The 25,587-nt window shown below is 43.0% G+C and overlaps 1 protein-coding gene across 3 annotated transcripts in view; it reads right to left on the bottom strand.

The window, feature by feature from the left end:
- The window catches only part of LOC115386132 (serine/threonine-protein phosphatase 2B catalytic subunit alpha isoform), an 82,749-nt gene that overhangs the window by 42,111 nt on the left and 15,051 nt on the right, over window positions 1-25,587 (bottom strand). For 2 of the 3 annotated variants that reach the window (XM_030088348.1, XM_030088349.1), the window contains exon 1: window positions 22,216-22,475. In XM_030088348.1, the coding sequence (XP_029944208.1) occupies window positions 22,216-22,276 (61 nt within the window). In that variant the 5' untranslated portion in view covers window positions 22,277-22,475. Of the gene's footprint in view, window positions 1-22,215; window positions 22,476-25,587 lie in introns of those variants that run through there. The other variant, XM_030088346.1, reaches the window with a different exon arrangement.

Here is a 25,587-nt window from a genome sequence, read left to right as displayed (position 1 = left end):
TGTTACACTCCATAATGACTGCCTCTTTTGAAGACGCACGCAAATGGGCGACGCGTCTCTGTGTGACGCCGGCAAAAACATAAAGCACCGCGGAGAAACGGCGGAGATTAGGCTTGAGATTAAGACTATTATGTGGTTACAGTAACAGACAGTCCTTGATGAATCTGCAACTGACAGTGCAGGAATGAGGGGGAATTAAAAAAAAAAAAAAAAAAAATTCAATCACACTCAGCCTTGTTTCCAGCTGGAAGCCTTTTAGTGACGAAGAATCCACTGCGTGTGCTGTATGGACCGAAGACGACTGCCAAGTGTTGAACAGGGCATCAAGAGTGTGCAGCTCACTCTCCACTGATCGTCAGGGTTTGTTAATTAAATTACATAACAGGGCTGAATTAGAGTGGGATAGCAGTCCGGGACGAACAGATCGCTCGGGCTGCTGTAGGCGGGAGGAAACAAAGCACATACTGTACAGCAGAAAGCACCTCAACTTCAAATGTCATCGAGCAGCAGCTTCATTGCTTCATTATTCCACCATTTGGAAGCCGATTACCTGACGTGCATAATGCATGAGATTGAGATCGTATGGCCGCCTTTTCTTCCTCACTACCTGAACCACATAATACAGTATATAGTCATAAAGTGATCCGTTATCTGCAGCGTTGTGCGTCAGGTAGAAAGGACGCAGCGTGATGGCTGCGATTCAGATCTGAGATTGACATCACATCTTTTTTTTTTTATTATTTTTACAACTCTGCCTCGCTAAGCCGCCGAGAGGAGCCAATATCGCTGCCAATCAATAATTCACAAGCCAGCGTTCCTCAGGAACGACGCTTCTCTCGAATTCAATTAACAACAACATGGATTTTCTTTGGAGAGTGACATGAGGGACAGAGTCCACAATGACAGCGGGAGTCTGTAATATGAAAAGGACTGGAAAAAAATGTAAAGAATGTTCTTTAAGGTTGAAAAATGGGTAGGAAGTCACCTGCCTTTCAGCCCTATGTGACCCCAACAACTCACAAAAACTTACAAGTGCTTCAACTTTTGAAAACCCACAAGAGGGTATTGTTTTGAATTAACATACTGGCCTAAATACCAAGAAGAGAAGAGACCTTTTTTTTCTTTTCATAAGGAATGAAAATCGACTCAATGAAAACACTGACTCCACAACCTCCAGTACTGCAATATTTTCTATTTTCAAACCCATCGGCCATCACAGCACCAGCAGAAATACTCACTCTGTATGCATTATTTACACTAAGATAGTACATTTGTGTGTGCATTTACGTGTTACAGTGCAATTATGCTAAAAAGTTCTTATAACGAAGAGGGTCACTGAAGGGATCTCAAAAGTGTTGACATACAGATACATGACTTCAAATGTTAAACCCACCATGGTTCTACTGTGCAGGAACAAGCTTCAGGAGGGGTGAAAGCTGAAGTAACCTGGGGGGGGGGGTGTTTCAGCATTATTCCTTCTGAGTTTTTAAAGATATTATGAATACGGAAAGCGTGAGATTGCATAAGAGGTCATCCATATGATTCAAGGATTATAAGAAGGGGATCATCCGACATGAAAAATGACATTTCGCATGTCTAGCTGCCTCTTGTATATAAATGTTTCTCACTAAATTCTGGAAAATTACAAAATCGCTCCAAATTATGGATGACTACATCATTTTGCAATCGCATAATTGTGAAATTCTGTGATGGTTATGCAGCGTGACTCAGAAAAGAGAGCGGGAAACCACTTATCTTACATCATCTAGAGATATATTTAGAGGGAAAGCAACTAAAAGAACATATAGGACTTCCATCTGTTTCATGAGGGCAGCCCGGGGGATTCAAAAGGGCCTTCGGTGAAAAGGTCACTTAGGAATTGGCGTGAACCTCTTTACCATGCATTAGCAGGGATGGAAGCCAGCCCCGAACGAAGCGCTTAGCGGAGCGTAGCTTTGAAGCTCGGTGCTTTGAGTCTGCTGATTATATCAGCGTGCCGTTATGGGAATGAAGTGGTTACCTTTGTGGTTGAGGCAAAAAAAAAAAAAAAAAAAAAAAAAGGAGCCAAAAACACTCACCTTACCAAAGACGGAGAGACGGGAGGGGGCTGTTGTGACAGAGGAAATAAAAATGCAAAAGAGGTCTGAGCAGAACAGTCAACAAAGACTCTTGGGGTGGGGCTGTATCAAAGACTGATATTGTACCAAGAAGACGAGTGATGCTGTCGTGCCCAGCAGGTAACAAGGATCACATATTTAATGACTTGTCCACAAAAAAATATCAATCGCTTGACCAAATTAATAATTTGCACTCTTGTACAGCTTGATTTGCTCCCCGCATTTAATAATTCACACCCAAAAATTACTAAATCGGTGTCTTCAGATTACTCAATTTGCTCCTTTAAAATGAATAGCAACCCTGCTACACTTATTAAAGGAAAAAGCACAAAAGCTCCATATTCAGCACCCACTTTGTGTTTAAGCATGAAAGGAGACTTTTTTTTATTATTATTATTAAGAAAAGCATTAACCTGTGACATCTATTCCATTTGTTAACATTTTCTGAACACACCTACAACTGTGAAGCCGCACTGGATGTCGCCTCGGCTCTTTGTGCTCCGTTCAGTGGTCAGTTCCTGGTAAATGGAGCACAAAGGCCACTGTTTAATCAACTGAAAAATAAACTGTGAGAGTTGTCAGATGAGCATTAATCTAAATGGAGCACTTGAGTTTTCAGAGTTTGCAATAATGCTGCAGAGCAGATAAGCTTTAAGCACTCCTGAGTTTTCCCGGGAAAAGCTATAGAACTGCTCTTATCCTACATGATAATATTATCTAGGTTTTCTTTTCTGTGCTGCAGACTTGGGCCTGCAGTCAATGCCATAATTAATTGTGGCTCTAATGACCGTAGCATTAATTTAATGCAACCAGAGGACTATTACTGTACTTGAAAGATCTGCTGACCATCATCATCTGCCGCAGGCATATAAGCTTTTACATCGCATCAACAAACGGGAGTGATATTAGATAAAAGTGAGTAAACGGGTTGCCAGGGAAACAGTGCTGTGGAGTCTCAGTCTTAATCTTTCATCCATCAAAATATTGGCTTAAAAATGAATTGCCGGCAGCATGTTGCGTTCTGCACCGAGCTGATCCCGGGCTGGAAATCCGAGCAAAAGCCTGATCGCACGTAGCGCGCTCCTGCATGCTTTAAGCATGGTATATACAACACCGCCAAGGTGAACACGAACAACAGGAGTGTGATGGTGCATTTGACAGCTGCAATTCACTGAGACAACATGTGTGTCTGCCTACACAGAGGGTCCCGTCGTTGACGGTTATCTGGGGATCCTCATTATTGAGATAGACAGGTCATGTAGTAAACAAGCCAACAATACACCCAAGACCGGCGTCCATTCCGCCAGGCCTGTCAGGGTTATCAAAGACCATCAGGCTCTGACAGAAAATAGCCCACAGCGGTGTTTTAGAGGCGCAGGCAACAGCAATGAGGGAGTGAGTGACAGGCAAGCGTTAATCCTGCCGTCGCATCGAGAGATTTTAGATGAGAAATGCAGGAAACGAGCAGGAGCGGGTGATCAAAATGCACCGCCGCTCAGACGGCGCTCTGAATAAGCCGCTGATTAATTAGCGAGGTAAGGGCTGGAGCGTGGGAGGCTGAGGTGGGCGAATGTACGCACGGGTTAATGTAAATACACGGGGAATAAAATGGATAGGAGGAAGTTGCCAGAATTGGCTGCTGCGGGCAGAGGTGGACAGGGATGTCCCTGTGCTGTTTTTTTTCTGGCGATGGCCGGGTGTGCGGTGGCCCGTCAATAGAACAGCAGATCGATGACACAGTGAGAGGCCGCCAGGGACCTGGATCACGGCCGGCAAAATGACTTCAGTTATTTGGAGCTGGACTGGGGGAAGTGCATGAGTCAGGGCGAGGGAACGATCCGTCAATGAAATTAAAAAAGAAAAGCGAACAAATAGATTTTGCACTAAAAAAAAAAAAAAGGATGTGTCAACCTATTAAAGGCTCACAATACATAGACAGGATGTCCCATTCTAATATAACCTGTAGTTTACAACAAATTCCAAATGATACAAAGCAACAAGTCAGTGACTCCAAAAGCCATATTAAATATTGACACCATGATAGAGCTATATTTAGAAAACATCAAACAACACAATAAAGTTTTACCATTAATTCAGTTCTGGGTCAAAGTTATTAACAAACAGCAACACACGCACTTCTGTTAATGATCAGCTACACAAAACAAATACATGAATTCTCCAGAAAAGTGGTGAAAAGTTTTAGTTCAGGGAGAAACTGGAGGGCGTCAGAAATAACAGCACAATAATGCACAAATATCCACAAACCCAAATGTTTTAGTGCGAATAAACTGAATACAAGCTTGTAAATGTAATATCTTCAAATTAAGTAAAATTTAGACACCATGCTCATTTCAAAATGTGTGTCTTGTATCCAAAATATAGTGAAATGTCTCTTCAGTCTTGCTGAAATTAAAAATGCAACGATAACTCAGCGATATGTAAAGTCATGTCACTGGCCGGACCAGACTCTCTGGTCCCTCAGGTTTGGTCCACGGACCATATCTTTGACGGAGCGAATCGTAATGACAGAAAACAAGAAGGAAACGTTCCGTCCCATCAGAGATGCACAGGTCCAGGAGGCGGAACTTCAGTCGAAACATGGCTTTTGCGTTCTCTGCAGATTGTAGATCTCTGCAGTAAAATCACGAGTTCCTCTCTAAAGCACATTTGGGTGATTTGCACGATCGACCAATACATGTGCTAATTGAGGATCCATTGATCACCACCCATCACCCAAACACATCAGACACCTCCTCTTCAACTTTTTCACAGTTTTCGTCCGTCACAACATTCTGTCTGTATGCAAACTTGAAGCATGAGCAAGGCGAGCGTGCAGGAGGGGGCGTGGTCGAGAGCACAGCTCACTCCAGAGTGAGAGAGGCTGCAGGCAATGTAGCAACTCCTAAACGTAATATTTTAATTGTACAAAGCTATATTGATATAAATGGCAATCAATTGGGTTTTTCAATATATCAGGCATCCTAAAATGTAATATCAAACTGTTAAAAGATGCACGACACATTTCTTTCGTATTTCAAGTCGTCTCATCATTTGACAGTCCAGCTGCAGAAAACAGCTTGGCATGTCAATCCAACAGGGGCGGACAACTGGATACGTCTGATGGTGTGCTGCTAATTAATTCACTTTGGTGAAAGTGCAATTGAGAGCTTTAATTCGTGAACAGACACAGTCAGATTCTGAGCAGTGTTACTTTTATTACATGCTACTTTTCAGTCTGTGACCACACAGTGTTCCGTTTTGATCGCAGTGATCCAGAGATTACAGCCCATAAATAAAATACAATAAAACAAGTTAAAAATACAGCATACACAGCATTGTCTGTACAGAATGACAGTAAATATTTTCTACGACTCCTAAAAACGTAGGCCCCTCTTTCTCCTTACCAATCTCTCTTGCAAATATTGTGAGACAGTTGTTGAACCCGTCTTTACAGCTTACCGCTGAGCACAGATCCGGTATAAGTTGTGATTTGTTTGTTTGCTTTTTGCCTAACTGAACAAGTGGGGCTTATTGAGAAGAGATATCTTGGCTTACCAGCACTCCCAGGCTCACGTCAAATGCGCCACTCAGGAAAATACGCGGCCGCTCAACATCACTACGCTGAAACTGACCTTGTGAGGGACTCTAGTATCAGCAATGATGCATCTAATTTCCCAGTCAATTCCTCATAAAATTCAATATGCAGCCATCAGTTTAATTCACTCTGGATTGGAAGGCTCCCAGCACAGTTTGTAGAGGCACAGCCATCCCTGACCTTATGTTCTGTGCAGCAAAGGTGGTCAAATTTCAATTTGAGAGTATCAGAGGGAGCAATAACGTGAGATCCCGAATCGGCATTGCTGCTTTCAGCTGTTGCAGGAATGTTGCAACATCTGTTAAAGCCACTGCAATCTCTACACATCAGCAAACTGAAAGTGAAAAAAAAAAAAAAAGAACTGCACAAAATTTTATTCAGACCTTTAAAGACTATGCATGCCAAAACATCCAGGAGATAAATTAAGAAAATGCAAGTGATTGAATTTAGGATGACTTTGCATTTTTTTAACAACCAAAAGGAACTACTCAATATAAGTAAGTGCAGTTGATATTTGGAGTGCTTTCCTTGACAGCTATTATACCTTCCCTAAGCCTAAAGACACTTGTTCAATGAATCACCTCAATTCAATGTATGAGGAAATTCCTGAGATCAGACGTCTTGGTGTAACAGCACTACAGAGAAAAATGGCCAAGCTCTCAAATGGAAAGTTTTTATAAAGTAATAAAAAAAAAAACAACACACTGGTTAAAAATTGTTGGATATAAAAGTTAAATTAGTTGACCGTTTTGTCATGTGACTGGTGTTTAAGGTCAACGGGCAAGTGTGTTTAAAAAAACAGAAGAAAGAAATGTCAGATAAAACTGTTCACAGATTTTCAGGTTTGTGGAGACGGTAACAGTCTCTGGCATTTCCTCTGGGAGCCACTCTGACAAGCCCTGAAGAAGACATTCCCTGCTAGCTTTGCCGTGCTGAGGCCTGTCCCCCCCCCCACCCCCACATACACTCCTCCTCCTCCTCCACAATGCCGTGACACAGGATTAGCTTTCATTAGAGAAGGCGCTGTAATCAGCTTTGAGCATAGCAGAGAGACGGAACAATGGCGGAGGCTGAAAGGCTCTGGAAGACGGGGTGCTGTGGGTGCATGCACGGCTGTACAGAAGCTATTTCTACAGATGGAACCTGTGGCACACGAACGGCAGTGTCACAGTCACACTTAGCTTGTATAGTCGGTAGCGTTAGAGCTTGCATGCATCACCTGAAAGATGGCCGTCACGCCACCAGGTCAATCCTTTAATTGCTTCACTTGTCTTTTTCACGTCTTGAAAACAAACTAGTCTTGACCTCCGGCTGAGCACTTTATAGGCAGGAAGTACCCCTGTTCAATGCGATTTATCTGTGATTTTCACCGTTTCTACAGCGATGAGCAAACAACTCATCCAAGGAAACAAGAAACAGAGATGAGTCAAAGTGCAGAACACATATGGACAATCAAGGTTAGAAAGCTGTGGGCTTCAATATTTGTACAGTGGTCGAATGCAATCAGAGAAGGAGGTCGTAATGAAAAGGGGAAAGAATTGGGGTTGGAATGATCACAGCTTTTAGGTGTTATTTATGGCACGTATTAAATCAAACCTGGTTAGTCTTAGGAAAGCATGTTTCTTACCAGAGTTTCTGCGTCTCTCTCTGCAGGCTTCCTGGGCTACATTTTCAACATTTTCTCCAGAAGGTAAACAGAAAGGTCAGGCAGCTGAGGAGAGATCGGTGTGCATGTTTGGATTCCAGTCTGCACAAAAACCGAGGCCTTGCACGTTGACAGAACCACCTTTGTGTGAGTCTTCCACCCCTCTCCATCATGCTGTCAACTGGCGCTTGTATCGGGAAGGACTGACGACACGGGTCTATCGAGAACATATGTCCCCACTAACCCTGGAGAGCTCTGCCAGTGCGCCGGCAGCCACTTTACAAAGCGTTCTTGTTGGTGACTTGTTCTGTGAGTGCGTGGTGACACACAGACGGTGGGTGGACATGATGCAGAGCTGCAGCTCAGCTGGAGTTGTCACAAAACCAAAAGTCGGGCTTCAAAAGCTTCGCTGCAACCCATGAGAAACCGTTCTCTCATGATGACGCGCCAGAAAAGTAAAAAATATATTGTGGTTTGCTTCCACAATTAAACTGGACAGCCCTGCAGCAACAAGGAACAAGTGAACAAATTTGAGAAATTTTGTACCTGGGATTTTTTTTTTTTTTTCCCCCCTTAATGCTGCTGGTGAAAGTTTGATGTGTTTTCATGCCCGCTACACTGAACTGTCAGGAGCCTGCCTTTCCAGTCTCCTACAACATTTGAACCAGCATATGTAATCCCCGTGGAGGGAACACTGAAGGGAAATGTCAGCTTGCAGAGCACACGCTGCAGTCAGACATAGAGGGTTTTATTATCTGAGTATAATACTGAATTCAAGAACGTAGCGAATAGCAAACTGGAAGCTCAATGCTTTTACAGTGATTTCTGATGTTTATTGGTGTCACCTCAAATTATAAATGCTCCATGTTTAGTGATCAGCAATTAGCATGAACTAAAGATAGGAATATCCCCCACGCAGTCGTGCAGGTGTGATTCGCAACATTGGCTTTGTTTGAGATAATTGAAACATCACAAAAAAAAGCAGAATTTCAAACTTATCTAGTAAATTTTCACATTTCTTCTCGACTATCAAGAGTCAACTTTAAAGTTTGCATAGATAGCTAAACAGTTGTATCATTTGCCTTTTGTGCTATTTTTAGGCTTGACATTTGCGAAGTTTTTCAATAAGTGAAAATACACGGTGAAGGGTTCTCCTATATTCTATGAGCGGTAACTCCAAGTTTGTGTTTGTATTCTCAGTGAGAGCACAGAGGAAAAATTATGTGAAGACAGTCATCTGTCTGTGGAGCATGCAGCTGGAAAATTACTGCTGGAGAGGCAGTCTCCATGTATCAGCCTCAAAACTAAAAGAGGCTGTTTAAAATGAAAGCCTTTGAGCATTTTTACTTCTCCGGCTTTCGACTGCGGGGCCTTGGTTGGCTCTTGGTTTTATTTACTAATTTGCACCTAGTTTAATCTTGACCAGTCCTATTTTGTTGTTTTGTTTTGTACTTTTTCTGTATTTACAGCATGTTACTATTCTATCAACAGACGTACAGCTGCTCGATCAGGATGATCAAGTTTTCATAACATAGTCCATCTCCAGTTTCAATGAAAACTTCCTTCGTCTGTGTTTGACAATGCATTGCTGTTGGACCATCACGTCTCAGACTCCAGATTAGGAATCAAAACAAACTAAAGTAATCTAACTGAACGCAATATTAATCTCACACAATGCGGAGTATAAATCAATAGAGAAGAGCTGAAAATCGAAGTGACTTCAGTGTTTTCTGCACTCATTCACAGCTTGCCTCTGAGATAATATGCCTCAACAGGCGTGATCGCACCTCCCAAGGAGGGCTCGTTGGCAGCCACGATGTTGGCATTTCTAGAATGCAATTACTAGACACATACAGAGGGGATGAGGCCAGTCTATATTTGCTCCCACACTTGGTAAACGGAGCATACCAGACCTGAGGCTGACCCAAATAAAAGGCAGACTGAACTGTAGATAACATTCCTCATCATTAATTAACCTACCTCATACCTCTCTCAGCATGGGGGAAGGTTACCTGCACGACATGAAAAAGAGAGTGCCGCGCTGCCAGCTATCACGATGATCTGCGGACTGAGGCAAACCCTTCCCAACTGCACAAGAATAGCCACATCACATATGTGAAATGGCATTCCTCCACGCTGTGTCAAAAGAACAAGGATGGGTCAGAAAGAACGAACAAGGTACGAAAAGCGCTCTACATGAATAAATGCATTTTTAAAAAAAAGCCACTAAAAGTGCACGTATACTGAAATGCTGAATATTCCAGGAACCTTCTGGCTATCAAGTGTTTTTGTCTAAAAGATCCACGGTAGGGTTTTCATTTCTGGCAGACCGACTGTGGTTTTTCGGAGGACAGGTGGTGAGGCAATGGGATGGCGCAGTCAGCCACCTCCTCCTGCCTCTTGCCAAGACAACACGGCCCCTAAGAGTCCCCTTCCTTTGCCATCGCCCCCCTCCACCCACCCCTTTGCCCACGCCCACCTCTCTAACCCATCTCTGTTTCTGGGCCATGACTGGGCGGGTGTGGTGGGTTCTCCTGCCAGCAGGGGTACCTCACTGCCAAGAAAGAAAGGCAAAAACAGCACGGGGCTGCCATCGGAGGGAGGGCGCGCAACAAAGGCATTACTTCTCTAAAGACCAATGGAATTCTGAGTCAGCAGGGGACATAACTCCACATGCACATACACACACACAGATCTTGTCTCGCCATCCCCCCCAACCCCGCCGCAAGAGGGGCTCTATATATCAGGAGAAGCTCTGACAGAGACCCCGAAGTAGCAGCTATTACGCAACCCTTCTGGGCTAAAACTGACTGTAAAGTAAATCATCCTTCTCCGCTGCCAGCCTGACCTCCATATTGCAGAGAAAGCACTTTCAAAAATTCACTCGTGGAGTATTATGTGGAAGGCACCATCTGTGCAGGCTTTACTAGAAGCCGCGAGATTAAAGGCAGTTAAAGCATCGCATTCGAAAACCGTTGCCACGGTCAGTGTCCAATCGGAGACGAGAGTGTAGGTAAGGCGCGGGGCCTTTTAGGCGGTTTGAAGCACTGCCTGCTTGCAGGGGTCAAGCAGCAGAGAGCTGCCCGGGTCATGACTCCTGACCCGTTCAGGACAAACAGGCATGCTACAGGGGTTATGTGTTCTTGAGGATCAGGTCAATGAGTGAGTTCAGCTCACTTGACAGCTTTACTGCCTGAAGGGAGTCTTGACTCTCCTTTATGCACTTCATGTGCTGTGCCTCAAAGTCACGTCAGTCCCTCAGTGATTCCAAACTCTTTACGTCAGGTACATTTCTCTCAAATTCTTCAATTTAATCACCCGATGAAAGCCGCTGGCGCTGGCTGTATTCCAGAGAGGACTACCTGGGACATAAATGTTCAACAACGACAATGATGTGGAACAAGAGAAGAAATGAAATTATCACTGAAGAAGTTCAAATCACGAGTTATCAGCATTACTTTTATCCTGATTAACAATCCACAACCAAAACACATTTAGTTTAGTATTACACTATGTTAATAGATCATGCAATATATTATATATGTATATCCTAATTTCAAAAATGTGTATTTTAAACAACAAAAATAATACCACTCAGCATTCATCAAAATGTTTTTGTTTCATTATTATGTTTCTGACAAACCAGTAATTGTTCTAGCTCTACCTCAATCCCACTTTTCTATAGTCATCAGAGGCAAACAGGCTTTAAAAGGACATCGCATGCATGTAGTGATAAGTGCTGCATGGCTGTCAATCCTATACACCATCTGTTGGGCTGAGGAGAAGTCCCTGCCCTCTTAACTGCTGGCTACAAAACAGAACGTACTCAACAAATGTTTAATGCAGCTTACGACTAATGTCTGACATCATTACTGTCACGGAGCGCTTCAGATTGGAAATACCCATGAATTTGGTCGACCGGAGGGTAAATACTACATCGATTTAATTCTTTCGGCTGAGGGTGAAGTGCTGGCTTAAAATCACTTGGAGCTCCATTATCTGCCGGCCGAGCAGCTGATTTGTACCTCGATTTGGCCGTCCCCGAGGCTTGCCACATTCCTCCCGGGGGATCGGATTACGTTCTATACAGGGAGACGGGCCCGAAGCATTATGGGTGTTTTTACAACACCGGTCTGACACAGTTGAGGAGCAGGCAGAGCAACGAGTGTGGAAAAGGGAATAAAAAGAAAAAGCTGAGTGAATGGCAGGACGACGGCTCGGAGGTAGCATCGATGGGAAGGGGACAGCAGAACTATGGCTAAAAGTGAACAGAGGCAGGAGACAAATATGAAATGTGTTTTTGGAGGGTGGCAGCAAAACATGACAGGGAGGCAGAAAAATAGTTGAGCCAGTAAAAAAAAAAAAAAAAAAGAAGAAGAAGAAGAAGAAAATAATGGGCCTCATACGCATGTCTCACATTTTTACAAGACAGAAAAGAAAGGCTGACTGAAGCAAGTGTCGGGAGACTGGAGGCTCAGCGGAAAAGCTGTCAAAGACATTGTACTCCTTAGCATTCTAAAGACTTTGTGACATGGATGTGGACATACCCTAACTTGTGCTCACAGCAGGAAGTGTTGTGCCAGTGAGCGGCTGTGTCATTCAGCAACCTTGACGGTTTTGTGTGTCGGCGGGCCACCATTAAAGGCCCGCATGATATAGGAAAGCTACAAAGAAGCTGCCAAAAGCATGACAGCGAGGGACTTTGTGCATATGTGCGTGTCACAGTGGGTGTGACATTTCCATTAATTTACCTACAATGGTCTGCATGTTGGTGGTAAAGATTAACTTGTGGAAACAACACATCTCCCACAGCTTCAGCCGTCAGTTTTTAGCGACACAAACAAAATCTTCCCTCACAATCGCTGGAGAGGGAGGTTCCCGCTTCCCCATGATTGACATTCACACGAAAACACACGGGCGCATGTATGAACATGTACCAGGGGGTGACAGCTGACGAGTGTATCAGCCACACTTTCCTGAGAAACTCGCCGTGTGCGATCGATACAGCAAAATGGAAGCGCTCATAAACGGCAGTGCGATTCACGGCCAAAAGACAGTTGGAGTCCGCAAGCTTTCGCTCTTGCCCTTAATAGTGCAACAGGGAGCGGGTCGACGCGAAGGCTCAAATGATTGGTCATTGTAATGTATGGTTCTCCGGCGCTGTTTGGACAGGCACAAAATCAATCGGAGCCATGGGACACACTAACCCCTCCACAATCTGCCTAACAGAGGCACACTGTGCACTCAGACTGATGAGGTATCAGTTTGCACTATGATTGTGCTCGACTTGGCGTGGCAACAGCGGGAGCCACTTCCGCGGGGCTGAGACTTCTTAGGGTTGCTGGCAGGCAGCGGCCTTATCGCGGACGCGCTCCTGTGTAAACTGAATCCAACTTTGAACAAGATAAACTGGCCTTGTGATTACTGGGAGAATATTCCCAGAGGAAATTCATTGGTGCTTTCCGAATCGCCTCTGGGGCCTAATTTTATGGACAGAACGGCCAGGGCAGGGAAACAAAAACACGCCTGCTCTACGGTTAGTCCACCCCCAATCTCTCCACACACACACACACAGAGCACAGTCACGACTCAGGCTCTGGTCAGCCTCTGCGGAGTGTGTTTTGAGTGAGTGGGCCAGGCAATCGTCCTTCGCCCTCCTCTCTCCAGGTGGGGAGGGGAGGGGAGTGGAGGGGGGGGCGGGGGTGACTGAGTGGCCTGCCATCATCAGCTCAGAGGCAAACCTAACACCTCTTTGTCCCTTTCTGTTTTTGCCACGGGCGAAAACCAACAGCTGGATGTAAAATGAGCCGAGGATCACTTTGAAAAATAGTCTCAGTATGTCATAAGGATGAAGCTTTGGAGGAGAAATTAGAAAAAAAAAAATTAAAAAATAAATAAATAAATAAAATTCTTAATACATAAACAGATGAGAAGCATGTCAGCTGACATCTGGCCATGCTGTCGTATCTCGTAATAAGAATGTCAATCTAACAAGACCACATCCTGTCAACTCCATTAGAAATTTCATTCAAATGAAGTATCGCACCCTATTAGCGAAGTGAGATAAGTTTGTCCAAATTGTCCACACATGGAAAAAGAGGGTTAATTTTCAGCCAGGTGGTCTATAATTAACGCGTGCGAATGAGTGTAAATAAACCTTGAGGCCTCCGCTCACCTCCAGCTGTATTTGTATAGCTGGAGTTTCTCTCTTGTCCACACGCTGGGCGCTGCAGCGAGTGGGCCGACGACACCTGACAGCAAAGTCCAGCCAGGACTGCAATTTCATGCACCAGGAGCAGCAGTGAAGACGGGGAGAGAAACTACATGAGTCAGAACATGCTTCTTTACGCATCTGTGATCAGCACCAAGGTTTACTTCTTTGCTTGATATAGCTGAAAAAAATCCTTGGAGTAAGCTTGAGAAAAGCCTTTGTTTTTCCACAACGCAGTGTTTGAATAAATCCCTACAAAACAGACTAAATTGTATTATCCAGGCAGAATAAAAAAAAAAAAAGTGGTTCATTGTTCTTGTCCCCAGTGTTAGTTATGGCCTTAATAAAGTATATCCATAGCAGCAGATGAAAAGTATTGATTGGTCTCTTAATTAAAACCAACTTTCTTTTCGGGTCTGATATATTGTGCCTCGCACTGCAGCTGAAATTAAGCATTAAGTGAAGAAGGTTAGGAAGTGGGGTTAACCCAACGCTGCATTCTACTGCTGTGCAGAAAACAACTCGCACAGCGGTGCACGGAGAATACAAACGCTACCACAAGAGTCCAAATTCAAAAGCTCTGCCCGTTCTCCCGCTGAATGTCAAATTGCATATTAAGGGATGAATCCTGTCACAATCCAGAAGCCGCTGTGGCACACGGTACGGATGCCATCTTGGCTCTTGTTGCTGATTTCGCTTCAGTGAGCGGCCAAACCGAACTCCCGCCAAAACAAACCTGCAGAGGAATGCAGTGGAGTTACACCCTGAAGGCATCTGCGAATTCTGTGTGAAATCCTGTTCTGCTGTGACAGCGAGGATGCATTATGTAACCCGGGGAAGAAAAAAAAAAAAATGCAGTAATGATTGGACCTCAATGAATTCAATGAGAAAATGAAGCCTTGCTTGGTTAGCGTGTCCAGGATTCGCTCCTGTGCAATGGTTTAAAAAGCAAATTTGCTTTTTCAAGTCATTGTGCCCTTGTTTGCTGTGGGCTAACACAAAAACCCCAAAAAGGTCATGATGACAAGCTTGCAAAACAGCTCAGACTTGAGTTCACCTTTTAGGACATAGCGCTGGATGAAATACACCACTTGTGAAGTGCATGTAGTGTATGTCTTTTCATGAAGCTCTCCTGACACATCCACATCGTGAGCAAAAAAAATTACATATTCAGTTTGTCCGGAGGAACAGGTTCATTTGCATCAGCCGCAATATATGGCTGCGTGTGGGTGTGTAGAGCGTCAACAACTACACATGCTAAGTGCATGTAGTTGTTGACGCCTGTGCATACATTGAGCTGATGATCCGATATAAGAGCTACAGCATCTCATCCCCTGTGGTGAGTTAGCTCTGCTTACTAATGTGCAATTTATAGGCGACCCGCTGATAGTTTTGCTCGCTTTCCCGAGTACTTAAAAAGGAACGACCGCCCGACACGACACAGGGGTGTGTGTGTGTGTGTGTGTATCTACATTTATATCTGTCACAAAGCAGCAAGCAGAGGCTTGTCCCAATCCAACAAGACAAGCCTCCCGTTTAGCATGCAGGTATGCTTTTCACCATGAGCGTGTTCTACTAACACGGCAGAAAGACTGAGGCGATCAGATCACTGTGTAGATAGTTTACACTAATGTATAAAAATATAGATAGCGATGCAGGCACATACCTGTGGTGTGAAAGAAGTAATCAGCCAATTGAAAATGTGAGTCGAAAATGACTAAACTGTTAGCTTGGCTGGCTGCTAAGAGTAGGAACAATTATTCACTGCACTGATATATTGATTATAAATCATGAGTTTCAAATTCACAAAGAATGAAGTCGGGAAAATATATTTGAGATGTAACGATATGAGAATGTTCCTTCATCAACATCGGGGTGATAAAAAAAAAAGCCAATAATTTAACTTAATTTACATTTACTGCTAAAAAAAAATCCCATTTACTCACAAGTGTTACATAACATTTGGTTGTAATCTACCATGGCAATAATTTTTCATCAATATTTTGGGGATATATCCTGTGATTGAACAGCATACAAAATGTATACAAACGGGACAAGACCGATTCCTTCAAAACACTGCTTTAAATTGATGTTGGAAACCATCTGCTTACTTTGATTTAGCCATCAGTAGTTTGCTCGCCAAGTCAAACCGACTTCTCTGGAAGAAAAGGCTGAGAATAGGTTACAATACTGCCACCAAGATGCTGCAGAGAAAGAATGCTGAATGTTTGGAATTGGCTCAAACATAAAAATATATAAATTGAACAGTTCTGACAGAAATAGTATTGGTATTTTCCATGTATCCATCATAGTGCTCATTGGCAGAATTTTGGCACAGCAGAACACAATAACTAACTGTGATTACCTCATGACGGAGTAGTGCAGATGAACAAAGCAAACATAAGACACCCTCAGCCAGCGATCACTACCTATACTGTTCCAAAGCTTATAGAGAGGGACCGTTTGCTAAATGCAGAGTGGACACTTTATAGAGATTTATAAATCCATACAGCCATTTGTAAAGATGACAAAGTATTTTGGCCAGCCACACTCCCGAGACTGTAGCCTGTTCTGCTGAGCAAACACTTTAAAAGCACCCTGAAGCGCTTAAAACATTAGTTCACGTATCTCTTTCAAATACTTTTGCATTCATTGATGATTTTATGTTGCGCCAGTACATCTTGTACCCAAGAAAGATCTTAAGTTCAACCTCTAATAAAACGTGAGGGGATGGGAAACACTGATATCTTCAATTTGTACATTTTGTGTAGTCTGTCATGTTGCTATGAGCTCTATTAGTGCAGCTGAAGCTGTGAGGTAAACGCTGTTTAGAATAACATCACAAAAGCCTGTAGAAAAAAAAAACATGTTTACTTTCCATTTGGATGCATACAGAAGTAGCACTTTGGTCTCAGCTGGGAAGTGAACAGCAGCCTTGTCCATGAACTGCAGGATGACTAATGGGTTCAATAGATTCACAATTTCACCAAATCAGAGTATAGCTTGCAAAATAATACAAACCCGTGCACATTGTTCCAGAATTGAATCATTATGTACAGCGTTATCAATAAAACTGAGTCTGTTAAAACAATCATTCAGTCCTTGACAAAGTATTTGCTCCCAATATTTTCTCAACTGCATTTGGCAACAATCTCATAGCAGATGTTTTTCTGTATCTGAATTCTTCCAAAATCTGCTTTCTCAATTTATTAAGTGACCTGCTGCATCGCTACAGGCCAAGTGTATATATACACACAGGCAGTGCACTTTCAATCTACCGTCTAAAAAAAAAAAATCGAGTTCCTTTGCAGCTCTGTGAGTCACATCCACTGCCCCGCTGGCCTCTAATATAACCCAGCAACCCGACTGCATCCAGTTCACTAGGTTAGCCTCTCCTCCCCCAACCCAACACTCGCTGCACTGGCTGCTCAACATGTAGTTACATGTGTTGTAGACTCTGCATTGATTGATTTGTGACTGCGCTGTGACCAACTCCAGAGAGGTATCTAATGACACACAACTCCTGCCACTGTTCCAAATGGCTTTTGTTAGCCTGTGCAGCTCACAGCGGCATTGTGTGTTGGTGTCTGCCAGCCATGAAATGGGAAATGCTGACAGGTTGTTTACACGGAGGCTGATTTTTTTTTTTTAACCAAATACAATAGCACACCATCATGATCTATGGCTCACGGACGCTACTGTGGGTATAGGCAATCAGGAGTGGAATTTCTGTGCTTGGTCCTGTGGAAAAGACGAACATGTGGTGAATGTAAGGTGCTGATGAAGCGCCTTAAGAAGAGCAACAACCGTGCAAAGCTGCAGCAACATGGATTTCAAACACATATAAGCAATGAAACTGTTGCTTACAAATGGTTCGCATGTACCAACAGCACAAGTTCAAAGGCTTTAAAATCCCCAAAGTGTATACATAGGCTTTGCAACAATCTGAAAATGCAAAGGTAGGTAAACTGTTTGTCTCTGCCTTTCGCTTTATCAAGACCCTACATCCATTTGTTCACATGAATTAGCAAGAGCAGCAGCTAATGCATGGAGTCAGATTACATCCTCTGAGCAGAGCCGCCTTTATCCCCCTATATGGAGCTTAATCTGTCCAAATCCACCGCTTTGCCGTGCCCCAAATCCACAACAGAGCCTAATACCTCTCTAATCTAATGAGCAGCAAAGGTGCACGTACTCAGGTTCAGAATATCACAGAGTGGATATCTGAGCATCGTATCACAACGGAGATGGCTCAGGTCGTCCCTTTCCACGCCACGGCGCGATACATCGTTAACAGGAACCCGCCTGACGGATCTCTGGTGTCGCGGCGGGCCGGGCAACCATGACGGGCTTTGATCGCCTTATCATCATGTCACTCACGGCGTCTGCTATAGGCGACATTTCCAGGTTGAGCTGTGGGAGTGGACTGCTGTCAAAAGATCCAGAGGAGCCCACCAGCACCCCGCCGTCTTGGCGTGCAGAGGATATGTGTCAACAGACGGGAAGGCGTTGTGCCTAAAGCGATGCTAAAGTTAGCAGGCTGACTGAGTGCACAACTTTTTTTTTTTTTTTTTAATTTCAAGAAAGTTTTAAAGAATGGAAGGAAAAAATTAACGAACAGCCAGGCTGATTCTTGCTAAAACAATGTTTTGAGACAAGACGAGAGAGGAAAATGTGACGCAAACCAGCTGTTCGAACCTGGATCAGCAAATAGGAACGTATAAAGAGGGGCTCAGACAATCAAGTGCTGCTGCACCAATAATGAAAATAACAGGATAAATTGTTCTTTAGGCATATGAATAATCCGACTGGATTAGAAGGTTTAATATTTTAGCAGTTTGCCATTTAAGTCCCTGCTTTATTGTATGAAAACCAGCACTTCCAGGTTAGCTGGCGAATCACAAGTACAGATGAGCTAACCTCTCCTAAAGCACAGCTCATCAGCATAAACCAATGTAAGGCACATACTTGAAACGATTTCTTAAAAAAAAAAAAAAACATACCTAATCTTGTTTTCCCATTCAGCGAGTGAAAAATTACGGTGCATTGAGACAGTTTGGAGACATCTTTTTATGTTTGTTGATGTTTTTGCAGAGCTACATGCGTTATCATGACTAAAATTGACTGTCGAACAGAAACTGTGTCTCAAAACCTACCTAAGGGTGAGGATGTACTAACATTTTGTTCCCTGCCAATCTCGACCACGACACTACGGGCAATTTCATCTGACCTGTCAAACTTCACAAATGTCACATAAGCCAGGCCGGTGCAGGATACTGCTGCAGCCAATGGCAAGGGTTACCAACACTGATGAGGAAATGTTACTCAAAATGACAACGCCACAAAGAAGACTCTTCTCGACTGGTAATTTAATATTGCTGCAGCACACTGCTTTGCACCTGGGAAGTAAAGAAATGCTTCACATGTTGTCTTGTGAACACGTAGCAGATCCATACGCAGGTGATGCACAGACATGCAAGGCGAGGATCAAGTATGTGGCATTACTTAATGTTCTGTTCTATAAATGACTCGGCTATCCAGCTGGGATCAGTGGCTGGCATTGCGCCGCTGTCACCACCGCCATCTCTCCAACCCACGCATGTCTGAGCATGGGGGCCTCTTCTCAAAAGTCAAATGTCAGATGTTATCCATCCCCACTCGCTGAGAAGGACCTGGTTCTCCATCGGGGGCTCGGAGGCCCTGCTTCTCCGCAGATGATGGAAAAACACCATTACTGAGCTCATTCCGCTTTTGGAGTGCTGGGGCTACCACGATTGCACCATGACAACCATTCACTACTTGTTTTATATCTTGTTTATGTGAATTTGTATTTAAGAGCTTTAAAATTGAGAGCGGTATCTCATATCCTGAAAAATAATACTATTTTTGTACTTTCAGTCATTATTTGGGACGGGCATTTAAATATGTTGAAATCCATTTATACAGCAGACCAGCAAAGATAGAACTGAAATGTGTTTATTACAGTGTTGGTGTCAGGAGCATCTTGTCAAGCATAAATAAAAACCAAAAAAAAAAAAAAAAGAGTTTATTTTCAAATTGAGTAAGTAATCATCATTGTCAATGTGTTTGTTTGCTGAGGTGAGGTGACTGCAATATTAGCATGTAAAATCAGACCATTTATCAAAGTGTGAGTTGTAGCCTTTCGGTGAGTAATGAAATCCATCTTCTGTGTCGCGTCATCGACCTTAGCGTAACCATTTCTTCACAGAACACACAATCACACACATTCAATTCAGTCACCAATCAGCCTCAAAGGCATATTCTTGGACTTTGGGAGGAAGTGGAAATCCACAGCATGCACAGGGAGAACATTAAAACTCTGCACAGAGAAGCCCCACAGCCCAAGCCGGACTCAAACTGGGCATTTCCCGACTATGAAGCGAGAGTCCGAATCACTACAACACTGTGCTGCATGTGGGTGGTAATAACAGAATTAAAAAAAAAAACAACAACCACAATTCTAGCAAAGTAATCAGGATTATCATGAGTGCCTGGATAATCCTTATTTAACTGCAACTAAACCAGGTATGCTTAAAAATAAAAGAAACAAAACCAGGAACAAGGGTCAAATATGAGTAAAATTTCCATAAATCATCAGCAGCTATTAAGTTCATTGAATTGATATGTTCCTCTGAATCGCGCCTGTTTTTGTTTCAGGCAAGAGATGAAAACAACATGCATATTCCACTATTCTACTCCTACCCCTCGCTTATTAAACTCTTATGAGTAATTACTATGCGGCAGCAGCTTTCAGGAGCATTATGATAATGCATTTTGAAAACAGGTGGATGCAAAGCACTTAGGATAAGTTGGACTGACACCTCGTAGCGTGGCAAAGTAGGCAGCTGGAAACAAATTACTTCACACCTATAGCCTGCAGTTATTTTGGAGAGGTGCTTTGTGCACGGCCAGCGTCTGTGTTGTCATAATACTGATGCATTACCAAAACACTGACTTCTCCCAAGTTGATGAATGGATAATGAGGTAAATTACTTTTTCGGTCTCAGCATTGGGTTTAAAAGGGAGCCATAAAAACCGAGATCTCAAATTCTCCGACAGCCCCTCTAATGTGTAATCAATACATTTCAACCTGATTAAGACCATTGCGGACGTTCACCCAGCCAAGCAGAAAGGCAGAGAAAACACAGGATTGAGATGTGAAATTCAGCGGCATCGCTTTAGTGGAAGACATCAATGTGACGTGGGAAAAACCGCTTCAGAGGCAAATAACACAACCGAGCAAGTCATTCAGTGATATTGTTGAATGCCATGCTTGTCATATCTATTTTTCAGTATCCTTCACATTGGTGGAGACTGTCGGGGTATGATCTCTTGAAATATTCATTACAAAAGCAACCAAGACATGCTGTGACTCTCCTCTGACACTCAACCCCATTTTTTGGAGCAAAATATGGCCTTAAAAGAACTGGCTAGCTCTTAGCCTGGTGCAAGTCATTTTCCCCATTTCAAATGACAGGATATAAGCCTCAGAAAGAAACAAAGTGGGATCATTTTTGTGAAAGAGCTTAGCGAGCAACAGTTCAGGCTTATCTATAATATCAAGTCCAGTCTGTGAATCCAGTCACGCTATTCTGAACACCAGATTGTTTTTTTTTTCTCTCTCCCTCAACAAAATCCTAATATTTAATGGTCAAAGAAGATCAAATCATTTCAATTGGTTGAATTCCTGCTGCATAGCTTTGGAGGAAAAAAATAATCACTTAATAATTTCCTGTTATTTCCTGTTCCTCCTGTTATGATGGGGCAGGAGAAGATACTGGTTGCAACTAGTGATGGATCAAAAAAAAAAAAAAATACAAGTAAACACATCCACCAAGTGATTGAGTATGCATATGCTGAAACAGAGGAAAGCATGAAATGAAAAGTGACATTTGCAGCCTGCGTTGCTCTTATTCCAGGGCAGGTCGACTCGATTATGATCTTTATTGCATTCTTATGGTAGACTGCAAAGGTGGAATGTCAGACCTGTAAACCCAGAAGGCAGGAAGAGCCACCCCATGTGGCACGAACACAAAATAGCACATGATGAAGATGAACACCCTCCAGATTAGCAAATGCACTGCGTTTTTGCAGTAGTTAAAAATGCGAGGGGAGAAAAGGAAAAAAAAAAAAAAAAAAGAGGAGCCATGGTGAAACTATGCTTGGCGATGCATGCAAAATGAGGGGAAATCGCCCTTGGGGGTTGGTATGCAATTGTTGTGCAATATCTGCATGCATACAGTAAAGCTGTGCACAGTACATGAATCAGGAAAAAAAATGACCATGCAATCTGTCACACCGCTGGCTCAAGGCGAGTCGCTGCTCATGAAAACACTGCATATCGAGACGGGCGGCTGTGAGACGCCTCGCTGCCTCGACACTGACACATTTCTGCCTTAATCTCCAAACTGGAGTTACCCTCACTTCCTAGTTTGCTGTCACAGCTCGGCTAACACCCTTCTTCCTCCATAGCCTGATAACATTTTTTTCGACTACGTTTCGCAGCCGCCGCCGCCGCCGACCGTCAATCCCTCCAAGTGTGCGGCTTGAGCCTGGCAAAGCCCCGGAGAGGCGAGCTGAGCAGGCAGGGCTCCCTTTCTGCGTGACAGGAAACAAACACACTTACTTTTCACCACCCTGTCCGTCGTAGATAACTTCGGCTCATCATTCGGCTTGTTTTCGGACATTTCCAGTGTGATATAAAATGAAGATATATAACAGAAATGAGAGCGAAAACGGTCCCTGCGTTGCTCTTGCCGAACAACTCTTGAGGCTATCCGAGAAAAGGGACCGCAGTGATCTCACTGGGTCCTATCAGCGGCCAAAAATACTTGCAACAGGGTTAAATTTCAGTGGAGGAGCTGGTGGAGCTCTGTCTGATTTACTGTTACTCTCTATCAAGTGGTCTGAGCGCAGTGTGCAAGCTAACCTGCTGCCTCGCAGCGCCCGCCCCCTCCTGACAGCGCCGCTTCTGATTGGTGGAGAGAGATTTACTTTCATCAAAGGGCCGCCGCCTCCGTGTCATAACCAGAGCGAGTAACCAGTTATACTCTAACAATAACACCTTACTTAGCGCTAAACCTTTGTGGCCATTAACAATTTTAATTGTAGGCTATGTGAATTTTTAGTCATAGAAAAACTGCGCAATACGTGTTGGTTATTGTAATTAAACTAATCATAACTTATTTTTCAAATTTTATAATTAATTTATTATAATCCCAAGCATGCTCAAACTCAGAGGCAGAACAAACTACACACCCTCACACCAGTTTAGTGAAATAAGACTTTTATTCTAACTAGAAAGCTCCAGGGAAAGAGTTATGATTGTCAGATATGTTCACAGCAAAAGACAAAGAAATGGCTGTACACCAAATGCGCCTCATCACAGAATGAGAATAAATTGTAAGCTTCATTTCATCATGCCTCTTGATTTATGTGATCATGAACTCTCTTGTTCTGGATTCTGACAGCAGCAATAAAGCAGCACAGCTGGAGGCAACTACATGTTTCTTACTGTGATGTGAACACTGCATACTGAGAAATGGGATCGTCTACGCCGGCGACAATTTAACTTCAAGATACATGAATGTACATAGAAATAATATAAGGCAAAATCTCACCATTTTCAATTTGCTTTTTTGGTGACAGTGAAGTAAATTCAAAAGCAGAAAGATTAGGAAGCATGCAATGAATGAAAATGGTGGGATACCAACTGATGTTCCAAAGACTCAAAATTGTGTCACCACTGGTCAAGCCTTTGTTCGTGATTGTCTGTGGATGAATCCTGATGAATATTTCTGTTTAACTTTCCATTCATTCATCTCATGTACCACTTTATTTCAGCTTAAAATCAGAGGGGGCTGGAATCAATCCCAGCTGATTATTTATGAATGAATACACCCTGGACAGACAATCACTCATTTTTACAACTACTTGTAACTTAGAGTAACTAATTAACCTCAGATGTGGGGTTTTGATCTGTGGAGTACTTGGAGAAAACCCCATCAGGCACAGGAAGACTATGCACACACACAAAGATCTCACAAAGTTCAGACTGAAGTAATTTCACTAACACAAGAGTTCGTACCTTTCCATTTTGGATTTTTAATGTGTTACCTCAAGTCTTCAGGAAACTCGATTAATAACGTTTCCATGAACTCTTTTGCATCAATACGGTGTATTATTGATTGTCTCATGAAGATTAACCTTTTTGATTTTAGCCACCATTATTTGTTTATCCGCCAGTTGTTTATATGTCGGATGACGCTATCAATGCCTCACTGAAATTGCGTTTAAGCTGACATGTTAATTATTCCCGTGCATGCTTGCAGGGTTTGATAGTCTGCTTTGGAGAACTGAGTTCATCAAGTTGAAGTTATCAGAAGTAGAAGACGACTCTATATCCTGGCTAAGAGGTGAAATCAAAAGCAGCCATGCAGAAAATGTGAACGACTTAAAGTATGTGGAGCAGCATACATGGGCAGAGTATGATCCGTCACCACTGAGTCACCATTTACACAGCGCTGGCGGATTTGCATAAAGAGAAGTTCAACTTTCACCTGCTCGCTCTCCCAACTGTTGGAGCGAGCCCCCTCCTCTTGTTCAAGTAAAATAAATGGAGGCAAACTGCTATTAGCGGTGCAGTGTGAGGCTGTTGTTTGGCAGGTGGAGGCAGTTAATGAAGTCCAGAGTTCTACATTTCTCTCAATGAAGGACTGAGAGCACGGTAGGTCAGAGCAGGGTTTTCATCTCAGCCTGTACTGTAGACATTCACACCAGATCATTAGTTTTAACACGCCTCATATTCTAGTGCCCCGCTTTGCACCCGGACTTAATTAAACTCCGGTCAAATCCGTGACTCGAGCTCTTCACCTCCCACTCATCCGCTTGGCACTGACCTTTGTTATGTGCTGTTTTTCCCTTTTGTGCTTCCATACATATCTATCCTGGTTTCATAACGAATAAAGCAAAAAAAAAAAAAAAAATTAAAAATAAAAACAGTAAATACACACCTCTTGGTAGAATATTTTGTCTTTTCATCCTCACTGGTCATACTTCAAATATAGGATCAATTATCTGATTTGAGAGCTCCAACTCATCGTGTGAGCTTTTAATCTTTTGCAGCAACTCCTAAGATTTTTTTTCTGGTCTTCTCATAATCCTGGAATCTTAAAAGATTGCACAAATGATGACTAATATTGACGCTGGCATGTTCGAATCTAGAGCGTCCGAGCTGCACGCAGGAGGAGAACATGCACACTTCCTCCAGTAATGATTCCCTACAACTGAGAGCGTCGCCGAGTCCAATGAAAAGGTGGCCGACGCCTACATCAACGCGGCCGCCACCCCGAGCCTCGGAGAGAGAAATGTTCTGCCATACCTTGGCTGTTTATTGGAGTCAACAGGGGTCATACTCGCCACTGAGTCATCTGGCTTTCAGCTTCTGAATCAATCTTGCGGTAGTTTTTCCTGTTCTGTTCAACAAACTGTATAAGTGTCCATTTCCTTTCTTCCAATTATATTGGTAATAATCCAATATTAAATTAATCAGATCAGATATGGGTTTGCTGCTTCACGCATTAAATGTAAGTTATCTACACAGGAATAGTTTGAGTTTTTTTTTTTTAATTCTATAAGAATTATGAAGAAAATATATGTGATCAGGCAACAACCCGTCACCAGAGAATGAAGGACTTAATAGCGTCACACTTGTGACCTTTTTTCATATTACTGTGATAAGCCAGTAAGTCTTATCTAGATACTGACCTTGTATACAGCATAATTTTATAATTTATGGCAACACAACTATATCTGCCGCTTTCGCAGCACAAGGTCTTACAAGGCCAGTTTAACAGTGACAGCAACGCTCTGATCTCTGATTATCCAGAACGTTACAGCAAAGCCAGATACTCTCACCAACCTACAATATAAAAGCAGTGAGAAGCTTTCCCGATCTGTTCTAGATTCAGGAAAGTGTCTTATGTCTTTAAAGTGCAAA

This window comes from Salarias fasciatus, chromosome 3 (genome assembly GCF_902148845.1).
Source record: "Salarias fasciatus chromosome 3, fSalaFa1.1, whole genome shotgun sequence".
NCBI lineage: Eukaryota > Metazoa > Chordata > Actinopteri > Blenniiformes > Blenniidae > Salarias > Salarias fasciatus.
This window is presented reverse-complemented; position numbering and strand designations above follow the sequence as displayed.